At 40.8% G+C, this 25,502-nt stretch overlaps 1 protein-coding gene across 20 annotated transcripts in view; it reads right to left on the bottom strand.

Annotated features, from left to right (window-relative positions):
* TENM2 (teneurin transmembrane protein 2) overlaps positions 1 to 25,502 on the bottom strand; it is a 613,377-nt gene that overhangs the window by 10,142 nt on the left and 577,733 nt on the right. For 16 of the 20 annotated variants that reach the window (XM_072935329.1, XM_072935331.1, XM_030284000.4 and 13 more), the window contains 9 exons: positions 24,702 to 24,969; positions 23,403 to 23,546; positions 21,659 to 21,908; positions 18,716 to 18,736; positions 14,557 to 14,789; positions 12,912 to 13,066; positions 11,544 to 12,418; positions 5,324 to 5,499; positions 3,565 to 3,800 (listed from right to left, as the gene is read on the bottom strand). In XM_072935329.1, coding sequence (XP_072791430.1) covers positions 3,565 to 3,800; positions 5,324 to 5,499; positions 11,544 to 12,418; positions 12,912 to 13,066; positions 14,557 to 14,789; positions 18,716 to 18,736; positions 21,659 to 21,908; positions 23,403 to 23,546; positions 24,702 to 24,969 — 2,358 coding nt within the window. The remainder of the gene's footprint in view (positions 1 to 3,564; positions 3,801 to 5,323; positions 5,500 to 11,543; positions 12,419 to 12,911; positions 13,067 to 14,556; positions 14,790 to 18,715; positions 18,737 to 21,658; positions 21,909 to 23,402; positions 23,547 to 24,701; positions 24,970 to 25,502) is intronic. The other 4 variants (XM_072935333.1, XM_072935336.1, XM_072935338.1 and 1 more) reach the window with 1 other exon arrangement.

Raw genomic sequence — 25,502 nt, 5'->3', positions numbered from 1 at the left:
GACAGAGCATTTTTCTTAAAACACCTTGGGGCAAAACAAGTAATATTCTACTCTGCCATTGCAATGAAGATAAAGCCAGGGAAGCCAAACTCAGCACCAGTAGTTTCTCAACTGGTTAATCTTGTTTTGTAGGATCAACCCTGATGGCAGACACATTAAAAAAAACCCTTTTCGTGAGCAGAAGAGACCTTTGACCTCTCAAAAACATTTAGTTATAGAATTAAAGGGTTAGTGTATGACTGAAATAGCCCAATTTCTTGGCAGATTTTCTAAAAAGAACAGATTTTCTAAAAAAAAAAAAAAAGAAAAAAGTCTTTCAGAAAGATTATGAACTGAATTTTAACTTTGTGGTTTTTGCTTGTTTTGGTTTTTTGTAACTTCTGAAGCTTCGTAATCAGTCAGGATTTCTGGGTTTTGTTCCCTGCATTACAGTAACTGCAATAGTAATCTGCATGAAGGAAAGTCTGACTCCAGGTATCCCCTCTTTTCTCAAAAACATTATAACAGTTATTTGGCTTTGCCACAGAAAACAAAATTAGTAGGGTTTTAAAAATGATTACACACACAAGAGCCATGCACAAAGACAAGTATCATCCAGAGATGCACACACAAACATCACCTGCTTGAACAATTCAGTACCTTCATTTGCATTTGTAAAATAAGTAAAACCAGAGACTGTAATTGTAGTATCATAATAATTATATAGGAACCCAAACAGGCTGACTAATTCCCACCCTTCCTGGGAACACTGAGAGCAGTCCCAGGTATCACAACTGCAGATTACTCGACAGGCCCTTTCTCTTTTGTTCACTATCCATGCACACATCTGGTTTTCTCTTGGCCGCAGGGACGAGTCCTTTGTGCCTTGGAAAGGTCTGGCCACAGAAATCACTCACATGATGCTGCTCCATACCAAAAACTCTTCAGACAGGACTTTATCTGAAACTACAGCAAGGCACTGAGTGTGTGGTGCAGCGGACAGTGAGTGGGATAAGATAAAGGTGCAGTTTCTTTCCCAGGTTCATGAAATGTGCCCAGGCAGGTGTGCAGATTCCAAGAGGTGTGGCTGGGATGTGCCTAAGGCAGAGTGGGCAGAGCCTGGGCTCAGGCAGCACCACTGTTGAGGGCTCACACAACCAGCCAGTACTTAGGGTTGGAAGGCACCTGTGAATCTCCCAGTACAACCCCTCTGCACTGAGCAGGGACACCTTCAACTGGACCAGGTTGTGCAGAGCCCTGCCAACCTCACCTGCAATGCTTCCAGGAATGGGGCACCTACTAGTGCTCTGGGCAACCCGTGCCAGTGCCTCACCACATCACCATAAAAAAATTCTGTATCACTACTTTAAATCTACCCTCTTTTAGATAAAGCTGCAACACCTTGTCCCATCACAACAGACCCTAAAACAAAGTCTGTCCCCATCTTTTTATAAGTCCCCTTTCACTACTGAAGCAGAGGGGCGTGGGCTCCAGGAAATATTCCTCAGGGTGCTGCGAGGTGAAGTACTCAGCCAAGAGGTGAATGACAAAGAATGCCCAGCCCTCCAGCCACACTGATGGTGAACTGGGGCTCCAGGAGGTGGCCCTGGTGCTCTGTCAGCTCTGCAGCAGTGCCCTGCTCTGCGTCACTGTGCCACAGCTGCCCCTGCCTGTCACCTGCTCCCCACAGCATTCCAACACACTCGCTCTGCTTCCTTCACTAAACAATTTATAAAAATTAATTAGAATAAATGAGATGCAAATAAATTCTATGCATTCTTCCTCGTTTTCAAATTTCATTTTCAGTCCACTCAACCTGTGATAATCTCATAGTGATTTTCATTTAAAAGAGCTAAATGCATATGTGATTATTGTTACAGGAACTAACACCAGACAATTAAATGTTGAGGTGTTGCTAGATAAAGCATTGTTTTGATTTGCATAAACATGACGCAAGAAAACCTATCTCAGAAAACCTTTCTCAGGCAAGGTTTCAGCACTAAGATATGTTTAACTTCAGCTAATTACCACAAGTACCTCTATTAAATTTTTAGTATTTAGAATTAGGATTACTGCAATTTCATTTCAGCATCCTATTTATTTTTATTTTGAACAACACCTAGTCAAAATGCAGAGCTGATCTGTTTTCCACTTCCAATCAACTGCTGTAGGTCAACACATCAAAAATCAATTACACAGACATGAAATTTAGTCATTAAGGATTAGCTGCTAATCTCATTCAATTTTTTTGTCCAAACTTCTCCCTCTCCCCAGTAAGTACATTCTGAGCATTTGTGAGAATAAGAAAAGATTTGTCAACTCAACACTGGGAATTAGATGCTAGCAATAGGAAAATATAAAAAATTAACATCCAAGTATTTTTTTTTGTAAATCACTCTGTAATTGCTTATGTATATTGCATTTGCTATGTGATCTTGAACATACTGAACTGTATCTTGTGTTCAGTGATGGTGAAAGAATTGCTAAAAGAATGAGGACTTGATCAGCACTACATTTCTTTTCTGCCCAGTATTTCAAATCCCTTCCAAAACTGCACATACTGAAGTAGTCCAGTCAAAAAAAACCCAGTGAAAATCAGGCCAGCAAAGCACAGAATGGGATTAATCCAGCTGCAGAAGATCTTTAATTTGGCAGGGGATGGATTACATGACCTGACTGTCTTCCTTATCCTGTGCTTACGATTTTGTAATTATGGCAATTATTTTCCAATCTGCCATTTGGGAAAGGGAATAAACACAACTTGCCTGTCTCAGTGAGCCTGTAGGGGGATTTTACAGCAGCAGAATGCTGTAGCTGTGTTTACTCCCCAGCACTGGCTGGGGTGAGTCTGCCCTGGCAGTTTCACAAGTGGTGAGTGCTCAGACTCCCACCCCCTTGAGAAGCAGAGTGCTTTGCAGCAACAGGGCAAGGAAGCTGGGGGAGGCTCTAGAATACATCTTTTGAGGAATGGCTGAGGGAGCTGGGGGTGTTTAATCTGCAGAAAAGTTGGTTTGGGGGAACCTAATTGCTCTCTACAAGTCCCTGAAAGGAGTTAGCAAGATGGGGGTCAGTCTCTTCTGCCATATCTCAAATGGAATGAAAAGAGGAAAGGCCTGAAGTTGCACCAAGGGATGTTTAGATTAGATATCTGAAAAACTTTTTTCACAGTTCAAGCACTGGAGTATGTTGCCCAGGAAGGAGGTAGAGTCGCCATCTCTGGATGTGTTCCAGAGGCACTGAGATATGGCCTTTGGGGATATGGTTTGGGGCAATTACAGTGGGGCTGGGGTAATGATTGGACCAAATGATCTTGAAGGTCTATTCTAACATTGATGATTCTGTGATTCTGTAATATTTTAGGTATTTTTACCAATCTCTTTTGGAATACTTTTAGTAATGCAGCTCTATAGCTGATTGCAGCAGATGATCCCATGCAGCCAACTGAGCTCTTAAACAGGGTCACACCAAGGATAATCCCAGACTTGTACATTTTTAACAAGTAAAAGTAATGTCCTTCAAAATAAAACCATTAATTTTCTGCCCAAAGAAGAAAAGGTGATTATTGTAACAACAGGTTCTACTTACCCTGAGCTTTCTTCCAAACACCGTCACTTTGCCTTTAATCTGCTCCTTCCTCAGGCGCCATTCAATTGAGTTTAAACCATTTTCCATGGGTAGAGAAATATTACATCGTCCTATGGTGGGAGTCACAGTCCCAGCCAGGACATGAGGTTCGCTGTGAAAGCTAATGCTCATGCCATTGGCATACATCACTCTCAAAGTACCATTATTACAGAGCTGGTAGCTGTTCCTCACTTGATCTACAGCAATAATGAAAAGAAAATAATTTAGCTACTCCAGTCATAAAGAAAACATATAGCTTAATTTGATTGGTTTTTTATTGCACTCCTGTTGATGTTAAATGAAGTCAGCTTGCAATTACCATTTACGTGGTACTATGGTGGAAATTACAGATGTTACTGATTCATGTAAAGAACAGTAGTGTAACAGTGAGCCTGCAGAGAGATACTGTGTTTATTTCATTATGTTTTCCCTTCAGTCTTAATTGTGAATCAAAATGCACAGTGATATGTGTTGAACCACGTAATTTATTTCTGATATGAACAAAAACTCCGGAAAACTGAACTGCTGGGTAAACAACAAAGCATTAAACTCCAGGACAAAAAGAAAAAGAAGATGATTGCTGGACTCTTTATAAGTAGGAAGAAGTAAGTGCCTCTTCTTTTTTGTTTTCTTCAGATTAAAAACTGTCTCCAAGCAGAGGCCTTGTACAGAACTACAGCGTGGCTTTAAATCCTCAAGGTGTGAGGCTCCAGCAGTGCAAGCTGGCAGCCACAGTGCTCCCTCTCCTGCCTCCCTGCCTCCCCTCCAGAACCACCCCGGCCTGATGTGCACACCCGGCCTCTGTCGGAGAAGAGTTACAGAAACAATCCCGTGCTTCTCTGGCCATGCTCTTCTCCAGCTGTTGGACACAGCCAGTCCCCTCTCAGCCAGGATGGAGTGCCAGAGTGTGCAGCTGTCAACAGCACATCAATATTTGCCTGACAGAAGGACAGCATCTACGTAATTAATCATCTGGTATAAAAGAAATTAAGTCTTTGTAACCAGACCTGTCATGGTATAGTAGTCTACAAATGTTGACATTTATGTCAGAAGGAGACTATTATTTGATGGTGATATTCTCATTCCAGTGACATTATATCTTAATTTAAAAGCCCCATCACTCACCAAATCCCTTTCAGTCTGTATTTGATAACTGACTCTATCAGATACAATGCCTGGGTGGTGCTGGAATGCTCTACACAAACTCTGAGCCTGTGCTGCTGCTGCCTCCTGCCACCCTCGGGCTGTACACTGCTCTTGGAAGGGCCATCTCTGGCACCACACCATCCACTGCCCTGACTGTTCTACACTGTAAAGGCTACTAAAGGCTTCCTGAGCCTCTCCAGAAGGATCTCCCCCCACAGCCATATCCAGCAGTCAGGTTGCATCTCTGTGGCACAGAAGTCAGAACCGATTTTGTAGGGAAGTACAGAGGAGTATTCAAGTGGGTGAAGTGACCCTGACCCAGGAGGCAGTGGCAGGACTAACCTTCCCCAGCAGACAGTGACCATATGTACTTGATACAAAGCAGGACTGCAAAATGGCTCTTACCTGTCCTGAAGACCTGTCATTTTAGGAATAAGCTTTCTGGGAGTTTTTCTTGCAAACCTTACATGGTTTCCCCCTGCTCATAAGTGTACTAATGACACAAATCATTAGTGAATTGCTTTCTCAGTCTGTGTGTGTGGTTAGGAGTGTGCTGAGAAGTGTGCTTTGGTACCTTGAACAACTGTATAGGAAGCCTCCACAGAGGAGAGATTTGTGATGACCGTGACATCGTCATCCCGATTAGAATTCTCAATGTCGATGGTAATAGACTTTTCCATTTCTCGATGAAGGCTAGTTACCACTCCAGTGGGACGTGTTACATTGGTCAGACGCCCTTCATGATCATAGCTAATAGAAAAGTTAGTGAGAGCAAAAAAGCATGAGGAAATATGTTCATTTCAATACCCAATGTATTAATAATGCACCACATTTGTGCAAAAAACCCAGACTGAAACAGATTTTCAAGAACATCCTGGCCATATCTATTTCTCTGTTCTTGAAAGAGTCTATAATGATGAAATTATATCTTTTAGATACTGATCTCAACTACATGGGTGCAAATCCAGGCTAGCATATTTTGAATAATTAAATTAATTAAATTGTTATGAATATATGGAGTGATATCTGGCTCAAACAATTATAACTAGTAAATTAGTCTGCATTTTAATAGTTGCATTTCACTCTAAGGAAGCGGACTTCTGTTGGAAACTGCAATAAACAGTTGCATAAACTGCACAATTGCTTTTGAATACCTAGTGGAAACTACGTATGGTCTTGAGTGACATATCAAGAAATAAACTTGCCATAAAGTATTAAAATATACATCAGCTTGACAACATTATAATTTCATTTAGATCTTATCTGTGGTATTGAACTGCATTTTGGGGTCAGTATTTTGGATCATAAATATGAAAGATGAAAAGCACAGGACAGAGGTTGGAGTTGCACAAAGGGCAGCAGTCAGCACTCAGAATAGACCTTAGAAAATGAGTTAAATGGTCCAGAGGCATAAAAATTAAAAAAAAGAAAAAAAAAAAAAAGAAAAAAAAAAGGCTTTCCATATTTTGCAGAGTTAAATTTCTTTAGAGGTATAAAGTCTGAGGAGGGGGGAAAGAAGGAATGCTGCTGGAAATCAAATCATAGCCTTTCCCCCTTTCCTGCAGTCTGCTCTAATGTGCATACATTTGCTAAAGAAGCAATCCCTTGGATCTTAGGGCAAGAAATGGGAACCTGAAATAAAATCAGCATTCCAGTCTGACACTCTGCTTGCTGCAGTTCTCTACTTGTGCAAGTCTCTCACCCAGCCGCTACCGAAGCACAGGTGCTTCTAGAGAGCAGAAAGGCAAGAAAAAATGTCCTGTGTAGATAAAGGGAAAGGTTTAGGTAGAGATTGAAACCAACTGGTCATCCTTGGGATGTAGAGATGCAGGAAGCCTGGAAGAGAACTGGTAAATCCATTGCACTGTCTGAAGAGTAACAGAAGAGGAGCACATTTAGTACCATGGAGCTAGCTCAGTTCATTGCAGGCTGTGGTTAGCTGTAAAGATGAAAAAAAATCAGAGCTTTACATGGCTTTACAATTAAAACACTCAGAAACCTCAGACTAGGCCATCTGAACTGTACAGCATATCTAAAAATTTAAGACACGGATTGGCTCCTCAGTTAAAATGAACAAAGTACATGACTTTCAAATCCATTGCAAATGGTTGCACCCATTCAACTGAATATTGGGGAGGAAGGAAGAAATCACCTGTGGAGCAACAAGCCTTACCAGAAGCAATGGAAGTATTAGGCAAAGAAGGAAATCAATAAAACAAAGCATCATGCGACCTAAAAGGGACCAATAACACATTGTGTTCAATTGAGTAGTTCAGGATCAAAGAAAGATTAAGCAGCATGATTTTTCTCAATATAGTCACAAGCTTCTCACCACAGATACATATATATTTATATATAGATATCAGCACACATCAGCAAGATACTGAAAAAAAGATATGTTGAGATAATCTATGAAAGCGGGTTAAATCTTTCTAGAGGTCTTCACAAAAAACATTGAAAAGCACTCCAAAAGAATAGCTAAAGGAAGAACTTGATCCAGCCAAGCATCTGTCTTGCAGGGGGAAAATAAAACCACAAAAAATGGACAATTTCAAAAATCTTAAAGGTTAATAAGGCCCCTTAAGAGTCTGTATGTGGTGAGTTTCATGATGAGCAGAGTGATGGAGAGAACACTTGGATGTGAAATCTTACAGCACAGACAGTGCTATTTAGGACAAACTAGAAAAAACTATGAGTGTCTCCAGTGTGACTCTGCAGCACTCGGTGAACTTCCAGAAAAATGGTTGGTGAAATTCCCCATCAGCAAATATATTTTAGGCAATGCAAATGAGACATTAATTTAAACTTTTCATTCACATTGCTGGGTATTTAATTAACCTAAGAAAAATTCCTGGGGATTGCTGTGGGCTACTCACTGGAAATCTCTATTCAAAGTGTAAGGGCAGTCTAAAAAGTGAATATGGATGTGGATGTACAGAAATTGAAGCAGAAAAATGAAAATATTCCAGTGCTATTTCAAGAAATTACTGTTTTACCCCTGGCATGGGGTGTGTTCCCCAATGCTGGTCACAGTTTTGAAAGCAGCAACAGTAGAGATTAAAAGGGTTTATAAGCAAGTGATGGGTACACTTAACAAAATATATACAAAAGTACTCTCATTGAAGATCTGCAGCCCATTTAGATTACGAATTAGTTATATTAAAAATTCACTACTTAAATGATATATACACACTCTGATACCAAGGCATTTCTACTTTGTCCATTGTATCAAAATAAAATCTTATTAAAAAAATATTTTAAAAGTAAAAATAATTAAAATGAATATAACAGAAACCTTTTATCTACCACAAAATTTAAGTGACATATTCCTGAGGTTTTTTTTAAATTTGTGTATTACATGAGAGCAAGTGCTCAGTAGAATACAACACCCAGACATTTATCTGGATAATAAGAATAAACCATACATTAATTAAATGATTATGTACTTCTCTACTTCATGTCATGAACCTGGGCCTAATGAAATAAAAAACCAAAATTTACAATGAAAAATATATTAATTGACCTGGTGTCTTCTTCAGAAGCAGTCTCTACCTATTGCAGTCTGTGACACAGCATCAGCCTGGATGAATCAGGTCTGATAAGGGAACTCTTACATTTTCAAATGAGGTGGGCTGTGGGTACTCCCAAATTCCTGAGGTTTTGTTACTGACTTCAGTTAGAGAAAGGCTTCATCTCAAGTTTTTCTACTAATAACATCACAAGGGCAAACAACCTTCCTTTATCCCAGTACCGTAAAACCCATCAAACAGCAGCATCTCCCCACTGCTCCCTCACCAGCTCTTTGCTAGCTGTGGCCAAGAGCCCCCTGCCAGCAGGCAAAGGTTCCCAGGACAGCTCTGGGTGACAGAGGGACAAAGCTGGGGCTGTCTCTGCTAGCCTGGTGGCTCTGAGCTGCCCATGGCCACACCTACAGCTCAGCCTTGGCACCTCCTCAGGCAGCTACAAACCCTGTGCATCCCTCCGCTGGGCTCGAGGCAGTGCCCTGAGGGCTGTCCCAGTTTATGGCCAGCATCCCACTTTTAGGTCTGAGTTGTGCTCCTGGCAGCTCATGGGTGGAGCAGGAAGGGCAGGGCCATATCCAGCACTGCAGAGAGGAGGAACAGCAGCTTCTGACCCAACACAGAGCTGGGCAAGGCACAGAGCCACACGCATTTACAGACACCCCTGTTTTCTCTCCCCTTTAAAACTGATTCCAGAAAAAACCCGCAGCATTCTCTCAGGATGCTTCCTAGACCGAGAGGAATACCACTGGGAGCTGCTTCAAAGATTGTGCTTCATGCCCAAGCCAAGCTTAAATTACCCCATGTGAGCCTGCTGGTAGCTGTTCTATTATTGAAGAGCCTTGGCTGTTCCTCCTGCAAATGAGCTGCATGCACATGCACAGATGCTATCTATAGAATTCACATATGGAGTGTGCACACACAAACCAGCTTGTGTCTGCAACTCTCTGCATATGCACACCTAGATTAACTGTACAAATGGAATTCTGAGAGCATTTCCAGGGTGAAGTTTCAGATAAATGAGGGAATATACCCAATTAGATAACCTGGCACTTCAGCGCCTGGTTGATATAAATGCACTGACATAAATTTTTCATAAGAACTTTAGCTCATGTAGTCCTTTACCACTTAAAAGACCTGTGTTCTTTTCCAGTTCTGCTGCCATATTAACAATTTTGACTGCTGATTATGTCTGTGTGAATGCATGAATGTATCTGCACAGAAAACTATTTTATTGTCCTTATAAACTCTCATTGGATAAATAGTTCTTTCATCTTCAATTGATATTAAGTTGTAGCTACCAAAAAATTGCAGAATGATGAATACAGCATTTTCTCTTAGGAGCTGTTTCAAAGAAAAAACAGAAACCAGAAGCCAGCACTGAGTGGACTGTGATTTTTTAGGTTTGTATATTCAATTTAAATAATGTTTTTTATGGTTCTCTCATCTGTGGGCTCTATGCTTAAGAGAATGCATGTACAAATCTAGGAGAAATAAGTTATTTCTCCTGCCTCATCAAAGTTACTAATTATCTAAGACAATACCTCAGGCTGTAATATTTAGATCTAAAGATGGTATTTAACTTCCACTGACCTGAGGCAAAGGTTGTGCATCTTTTCTTATTTGATCTTTGAAAAAAAAATGCAGCACTGTGTACACATTAAATGATATTTTCAGCTGATCTCAGTAAGACATCAAAGCCCCTACCTTCTGTATTTCCTTAGGAATCATAATAGAATTTTTCTAATAAACCATGTTAACTTAGCACTTGGTGTGACTCTCTGACACCAGTTATACCAGTTTTGTAACCAGTAACTTTCTGATGATATTTTAAAATGTTTTATGTATTTTCACATAGTTTTCAATTACTTCTCTATTTAGTTTTTTATAATTAATTTCTGGTGTTTTGAGAAATAACTAATTTGTATGACTGCATTTTGAGCTACCTATTGAGGAAAAAACCCAACAAATAAACCTTCCTAGAGGGGCATGCACATCTCATCAACAATAATGTGAAATTTATTCCATCTAGTCCACTGAGCTGTTAATTGAGCTTGTAATCAGCAGGTAAAACCTTCATGTGGTCATGTAACTGAACCATTTCTGTAAAGAATTTGTGGTAAAGAAATAAGAAGGGAAAATGAGCCCCTCCGCAGGCGAAGGCCCACGAGAGGGCACTGCTTTCCTTCCAACGGGAGCTGCCGCAGATCCTGCTGTGCAGGGCAGGCATTCCCAGCTCACCCAGCACACTCCTTCTATTCCTGCCTTTCCTACGGTCTCTCTAAGCAGAGGAAACAGGTGGCCAAGCTGAATGCATCAATAAACTAAGAGGTGTGTGCTATTGCTAGGCTGTGACTTGAAAATAAGCCTGCCATTTGAAATTAAATATAAAGCCTTATTGCTATTTTCTACTCACTGATTTGGAGAATGATGTTTTTTAATCATTAACTGATTCAGACAAAATATATGGTATCAGACTTCCATACCTACATACATTTTTCAATATGTCATTTAACTTCTCTTTTTAAAATTGTTTTGATCAAAAAATGGCAATGAGACTACTAAGAACAGGATAAATATTAATAAAAATTGGACTCGTTTTTGTAGATTTTTAATATACTTTTGAACCTCATCTCTTCAGATGAATTTCATTTAAAGAGGAAGTTCTGTCTATTTAATCTATATGCTCATGAACACCAGTGTGCTTTTGGGTTATCTACAAATTATGGAAGTTACACCAGGGGTCTGACAGATAGCTGGGGATCTAATTTCCTCACTTGTCTCAGGAATGAACAATCATTGAAGTTAATCAACATTTTAACAACCATGAGTAATATATGAGGCTGAACAGAAAGAGAGATAATTTGAGTTCCAAAAGAAGCTGCAGCATGAGGGCTCCTAGACAGAGGCAGCTCTGTGGGAGCTGCAGGGGAGTGCTGGGCTGCTCTGGCTGTGGGCAGCCGTGCTGACCATGCACAGCAGCTTAACTAAGCCGGGCTCTGGCCATGGCACACGGTCCTCTGTGCTGGGCAAGGATGGGCTGCTCCAAACTCAAAGCCCAGGCAGGGATTTAGGGGGATCAGCACCCACCCAAAGGACGCCATCACAAAGCCACTTAACCATTTCCAGCATGGCCCTGGACTGAGGTGCAACAGCCTTACTCAAGTATCAGTGAAAAAAACCTACAACAAATTGCAGCAGGATCAGCCTAGGGACTACTCACTACCGTTTGAAAAATAAATGTATGCTTAATATATCCAAAAACATTCTTACTCATAAAATGTTGTCCATCCTGTTTCATCACTCTTCGTTGCTAAGAGACCGCTGTTTCCATTATATGTCATTAATCCGAGCTCCAGGGTCTGTGTTGAGACCAGCTTGAGTCCACCATTAGTGCCAACAGCCAGGGTGACAATCTGATTATCCGGCATCAGTAAGTGGCGGGGCATCCCGCTGGCGTCCCGCCGCACCTTCAAGGAGTTGCCGTTGTTGTCCATCACCTCCGTGACATCGTTGTCGCTGCTATAGGTGAAATTGTACAAGTACTCCCCAGTAACGAGGCTCAGAGTGTACTGGTGAATCCCATCAGCATTGAAGACATACAGCTCCTGTTCTCCTGGAGATGCAGCTTCATATTGGTTAAAGGAATTAAGAACGGGCCTGTTTTTACTGACAGCCCTAATGCGGATATTTCCGAGATCAGCTATGTAGATGGTACCATCTGGGGCCACAGCTAAGGAAGATGGTGAATTTAAGATGGCATCAGTGGCATACCCATCATCCCCAGCATAGCAATTACAGTTGACATCATTTTTGCAATCACAGTCTGAAGCTGCCCCTGCAAGAAGGCATATTTCTCCATTGGTAGTTACCTGGCGTAGCCGATTAATTTTTTTTTCATCTGTCTCACTGATGTAAAGAACTCCTGTGTGTGAGATGGCAATGGCACTGGCTGATTCAAGTGCAGAATGAATAGCCAGTTTGCTAAGAGAGTAGTCTATACCAGGAACCTGGCAGTGCATGGGGCGTCCAGCAATAATGCTAACTTGATGGTTTTCTGTGATCCGTAAAATAACATTGTTCTCTAGGACATAAAGGGAGTTGTCCATGGGATTGACAGCGAGATCAGTAGGCCACTCCAGCCGTACCTATGAGTTGCACAAATTATTACTGTAAAACTCGAAACTGAAAAGTACACTCCTAGTGTTTAAAATTCCACGTGTAACAACAGCAATTAGTGAGGGGTTTATCAGTGTAAATCATGAAACCAAGTCATGAACGGCAACTATTTCAAACAATGATTTTGTCTTTTGGAAATATTAAAGCTACGTGCAGTTGTAACTTTGGCTAATTGTGTTTCTGTGCAAGAATGAATGCTACACTGTGGAAGCTCTACAATAATTACAGAAAAACAGGCAATTAAGACAATAACTCCCATTATCTCAACCTTATTTCTCTATAGTTGCATAAATAAACTGTGTTAGCCACAATAAAAAGGATGGTTCACTCATTTCAGTAACAAATCAAATACGTTATCATCTTGTGCTGCATAATGTATTTCTTAAGTGGCCAGGCAGTCATCCAAAATAGATGCCCATCTCTTCTAAGGCAGAGAGGAAAATAAATGCAGTAAGAATATACCTGGGTGACATCCATGCTGGAATCACAGCTGAGAGGTCGAACAGCAGTAAGGTCATTGGAGCCTAGCAGGGTTGATATAATTCCATTCTGATCCACTTTTCTAATCATAGTGGCATCAACAAAATACATGAGACCATACTTATCCACTGCAATTCCTGCAAATATAAAACCCGGGCATCAGTGCAGCAGTGAGGCTCCTGCTTCAAGGCAGGCTTTGGCTTGATTACAAGATTTTGTAGGGTTTTTGTAATTTTTTAATTTTGAAATTTTTTCACTTCCCCTGCTCCTTCCTCCCTCCCAACCTGAACATAGGTCCTGGAACCTTCCAAAAACCCATTGCTCTGCCAAAGAAATGGCATCAAGCAGGTTTATCCTTCAAGGCTTTAAAGAAAGCCACAGAAATCCCCAAACATGCAAAAGACCCAGCAAAATGCATCAGCTTATTGCTAGATTCAAACTCTCTGATATATTACATAAACCAAATTAAAAATTATCCTCCCATTTTACTGAAAAATTTGAGGCATTGCTTTCTTCATCAGAAGAATCTAATGAGGATGAAGAATTTTTTAGAAATCTTTTAATATACCTCCAAAATTTTGTGAAAACTAAGAGGACGTTGTATTATTTCTGGATTTTTTTTTTTTTTAATTCTTTGACCCGTTGCAGTGAAAATACAGAAAACATCTGGTGTTTCCAGATGAAGACACAGGGGTTGCCAGCCTATAAAAAAAGGGAAGGTTCAATGCCTGTCACACTGTGAGTCCTTAGAGAGGAAAGGCACAGAAAGGAAGGGTGCTCCCTTGGAGGAACAGACAGATGCTGCTGCCTGTTGGGAAGGAGGGCAGCCTTTTTCTCACATGCCTTTCCTGCTTTGATTTGGTGCACTGCCTTGTCCATTTCTCAGGCTGAAAATAAAATATTGATCTAAAAAAAAATTCTGTCCTCAAGTGGTTGCAGTGCTCATCCCACTGGGCAGTGAGAGAAGACAGAGCTTCGTCTTTTTAATTTCTGTGTGTTAACTGAAACTACTTCCTATACAAAGAAACAGGACTTTCCATTTTTGTGTACCTTTATGGTCACCTAGTTATTTTCAGCCACTGAAAAAGCCCAAAGATGTTTGAAACACATGGCAATACACCTGATTAATTCATCCTTATAATTAAGATGAAACAACAGAGGAAAAAAAAATCTTAAAAAGAAACCCAGCCCCAAATCTCTGTATCATCTTGAAAAATTTTGGTCAAAAATTAGAAACTGTAAAGGGCAAAAATCCTTTTATTTTTTTTCTCTGATTCTGAAGAAAAAGGAGATACATGGAGGAAAAACTCAGAGAAAAGCCGCAGCAAGCAGTTTCTCTCCCCAAAGACTGCATCTCAAACAGTAATCAGTTTCCCTGTTCACACGCTTGCTTCTTGGAGTGAGCGGTACCCTGCTAATTTGTGTTCTGTTCTCCTTTTGCAGCACTCAGTGCCGGGGTAATAAAGTTTGCTTTAACTAAACAAAGCACGAACACTTGCCAATCCACTGTAATTAAAGCCCAGAATAAAAATCACTGAGCAAGGAGTGATTTAATTGCCAGATAATTATTTCCACATCCAGCCTAGCTGCACGCAGTCATTTTCTCCGGCTCCTTTTCCTCCTTTACCTCGCGGGCTCATTAGGGTTGCGTCCACTGCCTTCCCTCCATCCCCACATCTGGCTTCGTCAAAGGGCAGGCACTGCTCTCCTGTCCCTGCCACCACTTCAGAGTTACCAGCAAGGTCCTTGGTGCCCGTGAGGGACTTGACTTTGTATATCCGTCGGCTATTGGTGTCCGACACGTAGAGGGAGCCTGAAACAGGGTCCACGGCCAGATAGTATTTATGAGCAGGATTGTTGCTTTAGAGAAAAAGAAAGCATAAAACAGAAACAGCTGAGCAGTCTAGAAACTTCACAGGCTTTCAGAGCTTGGATACTCATCAGGCACAGAAAGATCTGGAAAGAAAGTCTGACACCTTGGAATGGAGGTGAGGTCTGAAGGACCATCACCTGAGGACTGACTTGATTAGGGCCTGGTCAGTGTTCAGAGGGATTGTAATTTTAAATCTCACTCATCTTTCTACACTGAACCTTGCACAGCAGAGCCCAATAAGCCAGAGCTGCACAGCAGTCTTTCCTCTTGATCTCTTTAGCCCTTTAGATCTGCTCCAGGTCAATTCTCTTCAGCTTATCTGTTTCCCCCCTCCCGCTACCTTGTTTAACTTCCTTTGGAAGCAGAAGTCATAGGAGTAGGATCAAAGAATCAGTTTCTGAGTTACTTAGATTACGCCACAAGATTTGTGAGGTCTTGTATAAATAGGAGGCAGCGGCATAACGAATTTATTTCTAAAGCAAATTTGTTTTCATTCATTCTTATCAAGAATGTAATTTACAGCAGATGAGGTTGGTTATATAACTAAAACCAGAGACCCCAAGTGTCTGACTTTAACTCCAAATCTTCTGTTATTGAAAAACTGGTCCTCAGTTCGTGATTGGAATGGGCGCTCATATGGAAAGCTACTTCCCTTCTGAAATATATGTTTTTTGACAGCTTGTCACATTTTAGAACTACTTTAGCAAATCATCTGCAAATTGGGAAATGTCAATCTTCACAATATATATACATTCACACACACGGAACTGCAGTGCAGAAATATTTTCAAAATCTTGCCTGGCTAGTTTTACTCAGTTTATTTGGATTTTAAGCATGATGTGAATTTTCCAGCCTTTGGAGCCTATGGGTGAGCATAAATAAGGTCAATGGTGGTTTCAAAGCATAGAAGACAAATGAAGACGGGAAGAAAAAAAATGAAGGTTACTTACCAGTAACCAGAGATATTTGCCTCCAAATATCCACACTCCTAGTTTCATGTGGCAAAAGTGCCCATCTCCAAGAGTGAGGATACACAGAGGTAAGCTATGATGGACATAAGCCATTTCTTGAGCAGAATCGCTGAAACTATAATAAAGCCACTTTCGGCAGATGGATCCATCGGCACACCAAGGTAACTGTGGTCATGTGGTCATGATTCCTCCAGATTTGGAGGAATGAGGAGGCCCCAAAATATCGCTTTCTACAGTTATTTTCCTCTATGCCAGTCTTTGACATGCCATGGGTTTAGGTCAATAATGGTTTGTTCTAAGACTGTAGAAAGTAGGAAGGAGATTGGTTGGATCACAATTCGGTAGGCAGAGGCAATACCATCTGCTGAAGTCTAGGAGTGTAGAAATTAGAGATGAAATACAATAAACAAAAAAAAATACTTGGCAGGTTTATTTCATGCATGGATCTTGGAGTACTTTAAAAAGATGGGTGTAGCACCCATTTTACAGAGGAGGAAACTGAGGCACAGAGAGGTTAAGTGGTGTAGACAAAGTTATGCAGGGAAACTAGTGACATGCTTGAGATTAGAGGACAATCTCATTATTCTCCAAGTTTGTCTCCTTATATTCAACAGCAGACTGCACCTCTCCACTACACCCTTACCACATTCCTTCTCATCCCTCCAAAATAATGCTCAACCTTCTTTGCAACATAGAAAAATAGTCCTTTCCACTTTAGAGATTCCTCCAGTCTCTTGGGTATCTGAGCCATACAAACACCTGCACGTTTGTCATTGCTTCCAAACTCTGCTCTGTTCTCCCACCATGCTTTCCCCTTACACTGAACACACTCTGCTGTGGTGCTGGCCTTGTGCTGTACTTCACAAACACACCCAGACTTAGATCAAGGTTGCCCTGCAGCTGGTGCCTTTTTCATGGCCCTTCTGAAACAAGGTACATCCCCCACCCTGGCCAAATGGGCACCCGAGGCAGGCCCAGACAGGAGCTGGGCACAGACAGGAGCTGGGCACAGACAGGAGCTGGGCACAGACTGGAGCTGGGCACAGACAGGAGCTGGGCACAGACAGGAGCTGGGCACAGACACCTCTGCTTGCAGTGGAAGTCAGGGTCCTGCTGGACTCAGTGGTGAGAGCTGCTCACACGGTGCCCAGGGGAGCAGCTGCCACCCTGCAGGAATGGAAGGGTCTCTCTTGTTGTCACAGGTTTTGCCAGCCTGTGCCCACCCTTGCCTTCCCTCTGCCCTCAGCCAGCCCTAGGGTGTGCCCTGCTGCTACCAGGATGGGATAAGACATGAGTCAGGGTAAAGAGCAATGGCAGAACATGGGATATTTCCCTCCCCGCTCCTGCAGTCGTGGTGCATCCATGGAGCTCACCCTGCCTTTCTCCTCTGGGATCTCCTCAGGGCCGTTGTGCCAGGGGGTCAGTCACAAGCTCGGTTCCAGATCAGAGAGCAGCTCACTGGAGCTGCAGACCTGTTCCATACTCCTGCCCTCTTTCCTGAACTAGGTCAGTGAACAGATAGTGGAACACTCCAAGCAAATTTTTGAGGGAATTTGACAGAAAATGACTGCTGGAAGGTAACATGCACTCACTATGCTCCCAAAGAATCGATGAAACTATTACCTCTAACAGGGATTTGTTTTATAAATGAGTACTCAATATTTCTCAAACTGGCACCCGAGCAATTAAAGACCTCTGCCTTTCTTTTCTCCACACCATTGCAATCTTTCACTTGAATTATAGGAGGCCAAGGATTGTAACTTGTTTTAAAAGATTTTCCATGGCATTCAGTGTTGCTCAGAGGCCTCTGCCAATAATGTCTGTGCCTCCAGCCCCCGAGTGAATGTGTGGTCACCACCATCTGCAGCCTCACTCTGCTCTCTGAGGGAGCCTGGGGCCTGGCAGCAAGTGCAGCTCATTCTCCCTGTTCTTCTCACAGGTGCATCAAATTCTTGTTCAGGAGCAGCTTTTCTTTAGGTTTAACCAAAAGAGAAGCTGTCCAGAGCAGATCTCTAAGCAGATGGAAAATAAAATAGGCTTAGTTGAAGCAATAAGGAGCCTCCAGCATCACCAATAATCATTAGCAAATTGTGAATTAATTTACCCAGATAAGAATAGTTAGGGCATAATGTTACTATGCCAAAATATATCGTTAAGGGGAAATGATCCTGTTTAGTCCAGACCATCTATTGCATCAACTTGTATCACAAAAATGGAAAGTATGGTTTTAAAAGGGAAATGCACAGGACACTATGAAACAGTTTACAAGAGCTCTTCTTGTTCTTGCCCTTGATTTTCTCCAGGGTGAACATTCTCCCTGTTCCAGGTGTGACATGAAAGGTGGCACAAGTGTTTCCTATGCTGCAGCCATCCAGAACACCTAGTGCTCTCTCCTAACATCCAGGAGGGTTCTGCCTCCCTCAATCTCACAGTGACTGCTTCTAGTGGTTGCACACAGCCAGCCCCACAGGTTGGCTATTAAATGTGTTTGACAAAAGAAATATAAACTAAATTATGGCAAAAGACAGTGGGTTCAGAAAATCATTAATGACCAGAAAATGAGTATTTGACCTATATGCAGTCATTAGTGCTTTTGTGAACCTTTCTGGTGTTTGTGAGAATGCTGTTGTAGTTTCCCTTGACCATTTAGACCAATTATAGACAGCAGGGAGAGGTGTTTATCTAGAAGTTAGCTTGGGATTCATTATACTTGCATTCTACTAGAAATTTCTAATTACTGTCAGGACTTATTGGCTGCTTTTTGACTGCATTTTGTAATTGCTAATGCTTATCATATTCATAACACACAATTAGCACATAAAAATGTTTCTATATATGGTACATGAAGAACATAACATTACACAAGAAGCACAACACAAAAAGCAAACACAATGAAGCAAACAAACCATATCAAATTATATGGGAAAGAGCTCATGTCTTACCTATGTTTAAACTCTTTATTTCTTTATAGAAAGGGAACAGAAGAAAAAAGAACAAACAGTTAGCTGAAGAATAGATGGTAAAGCAAACATAGTATTTGTTTTATTTTACAAAAGGACACAGGAGAAGATATCTCTTTTCAGCACTAGCCTTAGCTTAGTTTACAGGTGAAGAGTGGCTGGGAGGGATAGAGCTGCAAGCTAATTCCCTACAGGATACCCCTGCCCCCACCCCCCTCCCCTCATATTTAGGAAACTTTCTGAACAACTGAAAGAATTTTCACATGGAAATATGGGTAGCTTGGGGGCTAGGAGTGAGAGAAACTGGCAGCTCTCTGAATACAGAACTGGGCAGGGGAAAGCACTGGTTTTGGATATTATCTGCCAGTTGAAGGCAACCTCTTTAATTAGAATAATTTTCCAAAAGGCTATTTCAGACAAATTTTTACTGTGCAGTTTGTTTTTCTCTCCTCCTAATCTCTAAAATAATTGCTTAAAGCAAGTTTGGATGCTCCATGGTATCTGTTGAAGCCTATCCAAGCCAATGTTAGGGTAAAAAAGCCCCTTCTAAGTGAGCAGTAAGGTACTGTACAATGGGAGATAAACAGCATTAACTGCTCCACAGCTTACTGCCCAGACACAGAGCCAAAGGAAAAGTGTTCTCTACCTCCCTCAAGAAAATGAACACAGCTTTTTGCTGTGTTGATATAATTTCCATTTAGGAATACGCACTGAACAGAGGAAGGAGGTTGTGACTCCTGAGCTGCAGCACTCCAGGAGCAGCCCCCAGCTTGCAGCCCCAGGTACAACCCTGGAGTCCAAATCCCTGCTGGCCATTGCAACCAGGCACCTTCTCAAAGGCCAGTGTGAAGGAAATATGCACACTGGGATATTCTGACATACAAAGGCATTCAAGGGGCTTATGTGAAACCAAAATGACATCAGCTGTGAAATCTAAACAAAGCCATGTATTTGGTTTGTAGTACTTGTGGACATACTGGCTGCAACATAATCCAAACTACTTGCTAGGAGCTGAAGACTCTGCTCTCATTCACACTTACATGGCTCAAATCTTCAACCTCTTACCCATGTAACTCATGCAGATCTCAAGATGAGCAATGAATCACAATTACTGCTATAGATTATGTTGGCTGGAATGGACCTTAATTCCCTTTAGAGGAACGGGGTGTAAAAGACATCATAATGTAATCCTAAAGTCTGTAAATCCTATAAATCTGTATGTCAAGTCCTTTGCAGCTGTCCAACAGCACTCACAATGCATCAGCTTAATTGTTAATTGCTTCTAGTTATAACAGAAGCTAAAGAAACTATGCTATGGAAAACAGACTTTTATAAAGGAGGAAGTGGACAACAGCAGATAAAAATCCATCTCTATTTCTTTACTGATGTCCTTCCCAATTTTCCCTCACATGATGAAAACCCAAATTCCCTCTCAATCTCTCCTAGAGAAGGAGAAAGCAAAGTACTCACACTAATATTGTTGTAAATTTTGAGGCAACATTTTCAAACATAAGGTGGGCTAGGAAATGGTCACTGGCTGATATTGGTAAGTGAGGTGCATAAAAATGCATTATAAGAGATATACTAATCTGAAAATGTTTTCTCTTCACCTATAAAGATGTAGTCTATTTACTAAAAAGCTAAAAAAATCTGAACAACTTAGGAAAAAAAATAGCATATTCTGTATAATGCAGAGTTATAGTGCATATTGATATAAATATTTATAGCAGGTCACACTTCCATGCCAGCTACCTTCTGTGGTTTAAACTGTGCTGCTAGCAGAAAGCACTGGATGATCCATGACTTAAAAAAATAAATATAATGAGGCAGCCTGATGGTGTATGAGGTAGGTGTCAGAGAGTGATTTCAGAGTTGAATTGGCCTGAATCAGATCTCTTTTCTTTTCTATAGAATCAGAATTCACAATAGTGACATCAACAGAATGACATGAATAGAAGAGAGGTGTAAAATAGAGCTAGGCCTCCTATTCTTTATCAGTCCAATCATTTTGCACTTTTCCCCACTAATTAAAAACTAAATGTGGAAGCAGAGGAATTGGTTATTGGTCATATAATTAAAAAAAGACTTGTGACCTAAATTCACTCAATGTACTCAATAATTTGCAGTTATATCCAGTTTCCAGGAGCACCAATGCTACTGCCTGAGTGGGCTCCAGGAGGGGCAGCAGACAGCCAGGGCACACTATTTTCCCTCATTTTTCTGCAAATACTCAGTAGTGCTGTAAGTATAAGGTCCAGTTATATGAGTGAGGGTTTGAAGCAATAGCTCTTGACTCTCCTGGAAAAATGAAAAAAGGAGATGGAACAGAAATGGGTGAAGTGGTACATTCTACACTTATGCCTTCCCTATTAAGTGATCAAATCTTAAGGTGGAGCAGGGCATGGGACAGGAGGAAAGAGTTAAAATCTTAAAAAGATTTCTGATGATGCAAAATGAATCTGTATGTCAATCTGAACTGCACTTGTCAATCTACAGAAATAGACTCACAAGCATGGAGAAGAAATGTGAAAGTGGATCTCAAAACCACTGGCAGGAGAACCTTCCCTCTGACCTCATGAGATTGTTACACCTTTGCCTGTCACTGTGGCTCAGTACCTAAGAGTAGTCAATTCTAGACTTTTCAAACAAAAGATGCACTGAGGGAGGACTGAATCAGTGATTACTAATGAGACAGAAAGAGATGGTTTGTACTTTCTGTGCAAGTTTGTTTCTGCTCTTAAGTCCTTCACTTTAGTCAATGCTTGGGTAAGTTACAGACTTTGAACTATGCATTTCTGTGCCCCATTTCTCCACTGGAATTTAAATAGGTTGAAAGTGACAATGTTTTTTAAAATTATAAGAAGTAATGGCAAAGGCTGATTTAAGCACAGGCTCCAGAAGCGAAGCGCTGAGGTGAAGCCTTACCTCAGCTCCAGGATGCTCGTGACATTCCTGGAGGGGAAGATACGCCGAATATAGTTAAAATCCCCAACAAAGAGACTTCCATCAATACCCACTGCCAGTGCTACAGGGGCCAAGAGTTTATTTCCTTCTGCCAGACCATTGCAGCTCGGACAGGATATGCTTCTGCGGCGCCCGTTCCCCATAATGCTGGTTATCACAGCCGGCTGCTGAGTGAGAAACTGATTTTCTCCATTGCCTTTGTGCAATATACCTAAGGACAGAGAGGAGAAGAAGTGGTTATTACCACTATTCATTGCAGGGGACTTGAGGCTGTTTTCTTTTCAACAGCTGCTTTTAGGGATTGTACATTGAAATGACTGGCATTTGGTTTTTCAGTGGTTCAAAAAGAACAGAAGCATTTTGTAGTAGTAAAAATAAAGGTGTAATGAAGATTCAGTGTTAAAACCCACACACATACACATCCACAGACCCAAACCTACACCCAGAGTCTCTTGGTATTCATTATGAAAGAAAATCCTGCCACACAGCTCTTGCCTGGGATTGTGGTTTAGATGGTTTCTGAGTGGGTGAAGAAGAGCAGTTCCTTATTTGTGCCTCACTCCAGTTTCCTGTATCATGTTTTGTTTGGAATTCTGTGCCAACCTTACTGTTCTCTCTCCACCTCTCAGTCTTTCACACATTTTTAATGGAAAATGAAAAATGAGAAATTGAGGAACCACAGAAAATGATAGTTCAGAAAATGAAAAGATAGGAGAAAGATCAAACTCCCAGAAGGGCTGCTAAGGATCAGTGATAAAAGGCAAGAGGGAAGCTGGTGGTACAGATCTCTAATAGACTTCAAGAAAATACCTCCAAGATAGGATTTATCTTCAAAATATTTGTTCAAAGAGCAGACCCCTGCTCCAAGAAGGGAGTAGATTTTCTGGGAGTGTGACCATATTCTGTATTATCAAAAACTGTGGAAATCTGGCTGGCAACTTTTAGCTTCATGTTCTTGTGGAAATGAAGTTGTATGACCCTAACATAACTGGCTCCCCACTGGTGGCAACACTCTCTGTTGGCATGTACTACCCAAATATGCATCCACTGCCCAGCACTGGAAGTGAGTTCAAAGAGCCTGATTTTGCCAATTCTGAATAATAATTTAGATTTATTAAGCAGAAATACACTTTTTTTTATGTGGAAATGATCAGCAGGAAGGCTGCAAACAACACTTTGCATGGAACAAACAAAATGTATGCTGAGCATTCAGCTCCCAGAGAGTTGTTGGTAAAATAAAAAGATCACGAAGATTCAGCTTAGGATATGGGAAGACCAAAAAAAGTGAGGAAAAAACAAACAGGTGACTAATGAGGAAGACAAAGGAGACTCAGTATCTTGTCACAGACTCCTACTCCTTGTAAGCTCCATTTCAAGTTAGGGGGAAAAGAAAGTCAAGCAAAAGGAACCAGGAACAGATGTGGTTAACATGAGAAAAACAGGGAAAACAGAAAGATATTACAGGGGAATAAACAAAAAAACAGAATAGAGGGTAAAGATTAGGACTTTAGGCAATTCAGCCTGTGCAGAACAGTAAAAAAGTGATTAAATTCTACAAAAATTTTCTGACAACTGCAATATGCCTCATACCTTAGTGAGCTAAAGATGAAATTAAGAGGGGGGAAATCACATTTTTGGAAGTGTAAGTATAATAAAAATAAAAACTCCCTGTAGGACAGCAAACACATGTAATGAACTAACTCACCGCTCTTGACATTAAGTACATGATGTTTATCCAGAGACCATCCTCCTAAGTTTGAGGGATCCAGTTCAAATCCTTGCAGCAGTGCTGTCCTCTTCTCCCATAAAATGAGACTGGGGCAAGTCTCATATTCAAATCCAACAGACACTGAAATGAAATAAAATCTAATATACTTGCTGAAGAAACACTGAATTAAATGTCCAGAGCACATTCAAGTCATCAAGTATTCCAGTCCCCCAGCCTCCTCAAGAAGATGGAGTGATTATATTTCTCACTTTTATTCTACAATATTATATTCAGATCTTTGACTAGACACAAATTTGAAACTTCATTCACATGTACTCTGCAGGGATCTGATCACTTCTATTTTAATAGCTCACACTGGGAAGCGATGGGTTTGCTGAGAGGAGAGTAAGAAATAAAATTTTTAAAATATAGTAAAATTATAATAAATAATTAAAAATATCAGATAGCAGGACAAGATAAATTCTTAATTTGCCAGGTGTTCACAGCATTTATTTAGCATATTCATTTAACATACCATTTACGAAAGGGCAGTGAAAACTTCATGTGCATTTAAGCATAATTATACTGTAAGCATTACACAGGAAAGCAATATCCCATGCAATATCATAAGAAAGAAAAGCTATAGCAAAGAAGAATTTAGAAAATATAGAAAATAAATAATATTTTTTTTAATAAAAGCTGCTCTTTCCAGACTAGCACAGCTCTGATGCTCATTTTTAACACTGTTGTATTAAAATTATTCAGACAGTCAATGAAAACTGAAAAATATTATTATGATCACTCTTCTTCCCACCCACTAGAACCAAGCTAACTAAAAATAGCTGTAGAACTACAAGACTGAACAGCATTAGAGGAACAGCATTTTCATTTCAAATGTGTCATACCACCAGAGACTACAATAAGGGTATGTGTGAAAACTCAAATGCACTGCAGACTGCCAGCCAGTCCAGCACAAGGATCATTTTATAAGTAAAGAAAATAAAATTGTAATGATGGATTAGGTTTCACCTAAGTTCCTGTGGCCAGTTTTTCCTGTTGCCTGGTCTAAATCTTCTAAGTCAGGTACTTAGCAGGAAACCCAGGCATGTTAACGGAGTTTAGACCCTCTGAATATGATCTTGAATGTGTAAAAGAAACATAATAGAAGATAAATTTTGTCAGGGGGACACAAACTGTTCAGTCTACATGAGGCCTCCATGAGGAAGTTTGCAGTTTTCTTATTTAGAATTATAGGTGTTACTTGGAAGTCTTTGGAGCTTGTATATGCTGACTTACCTACAGCATCTGACAACCCATAAACCTTCTGACCATAGGCATCTGTTTTGTCCCAGATAAATGTATATGCCAAGTTGGGAGATGCCTGAAATGATTTTTGGAACAAATGCCCTTCTACTGCTACCATCAAATGAACTTTGATCAGATTCAGTGGCACAAGTGTCTGAGTCATGATGATCTTCAGTAAGGATTTGTATCCAGCAGTGCGGGAACTCAAGTAGCTGAGCTTTATACTAGAGCCAGGGATCTCAATTTCTTCATGAAGAACCTGGGAAGGAAAGAGATCAAACACTTTACATTAATCATTTTTATTTAATCGATCACCTTGTGTATTCCTATGAACTTATGTCTTTTACTGAGAGTGGACGTCCTCAAACCAACACAGTTCAGTTGACATTTCTGACAAATAATTATTTGGTGTCTGTGTACACATCTTTTAAGAGCCCACTGCTGGCAAAAGGGCAAATAAGCAGAAACATTTTTACTGCAAGCTATATGCAAGGGAAACATAAGAAATATCACAGGAACCCACAATTTCCACTAACAGTATAAAGTCTAACTGAATACAGCAGTGAAGAAATAGCACCAATAGAGTTTGCTTTTGTCCTAAGTAAGAAATAAGGAGTCTGTGGTCAGCAGCACATGCCAAGCCTTGGCAAAATTCTCTTGAATTTTACCTAAGCTGGCAACTGAAATACACAGGTATACTTGATATGTTGTATGACAATGGGAGCGTGCAAGGTGATTAAAGATAAATGTGTCTGGGTGACAAACCTGGGATATCTCCTGCAGCCCTCATTA

The sequence above is a fragment of the Taeniopygia guttata genome, chromosome 13, assembly GCF_048771995.1.
Source record: "Taeniopygia guttata chromosome 13, bTaeGut7.mat, whole genome shotgun sequence".
Classification (NCBI taxonomy): Eukaryota; Metazoa; Chordata; class Aves; order Passeriformes; family Estrildidae; genus Taeniopygia; species Taeniopygia guttata.
The sequence above is the reverse complement of the archived record's forward strand: the minus strand, read 5'-3'. Positions and strand labels throughout refer to the sequence as shown.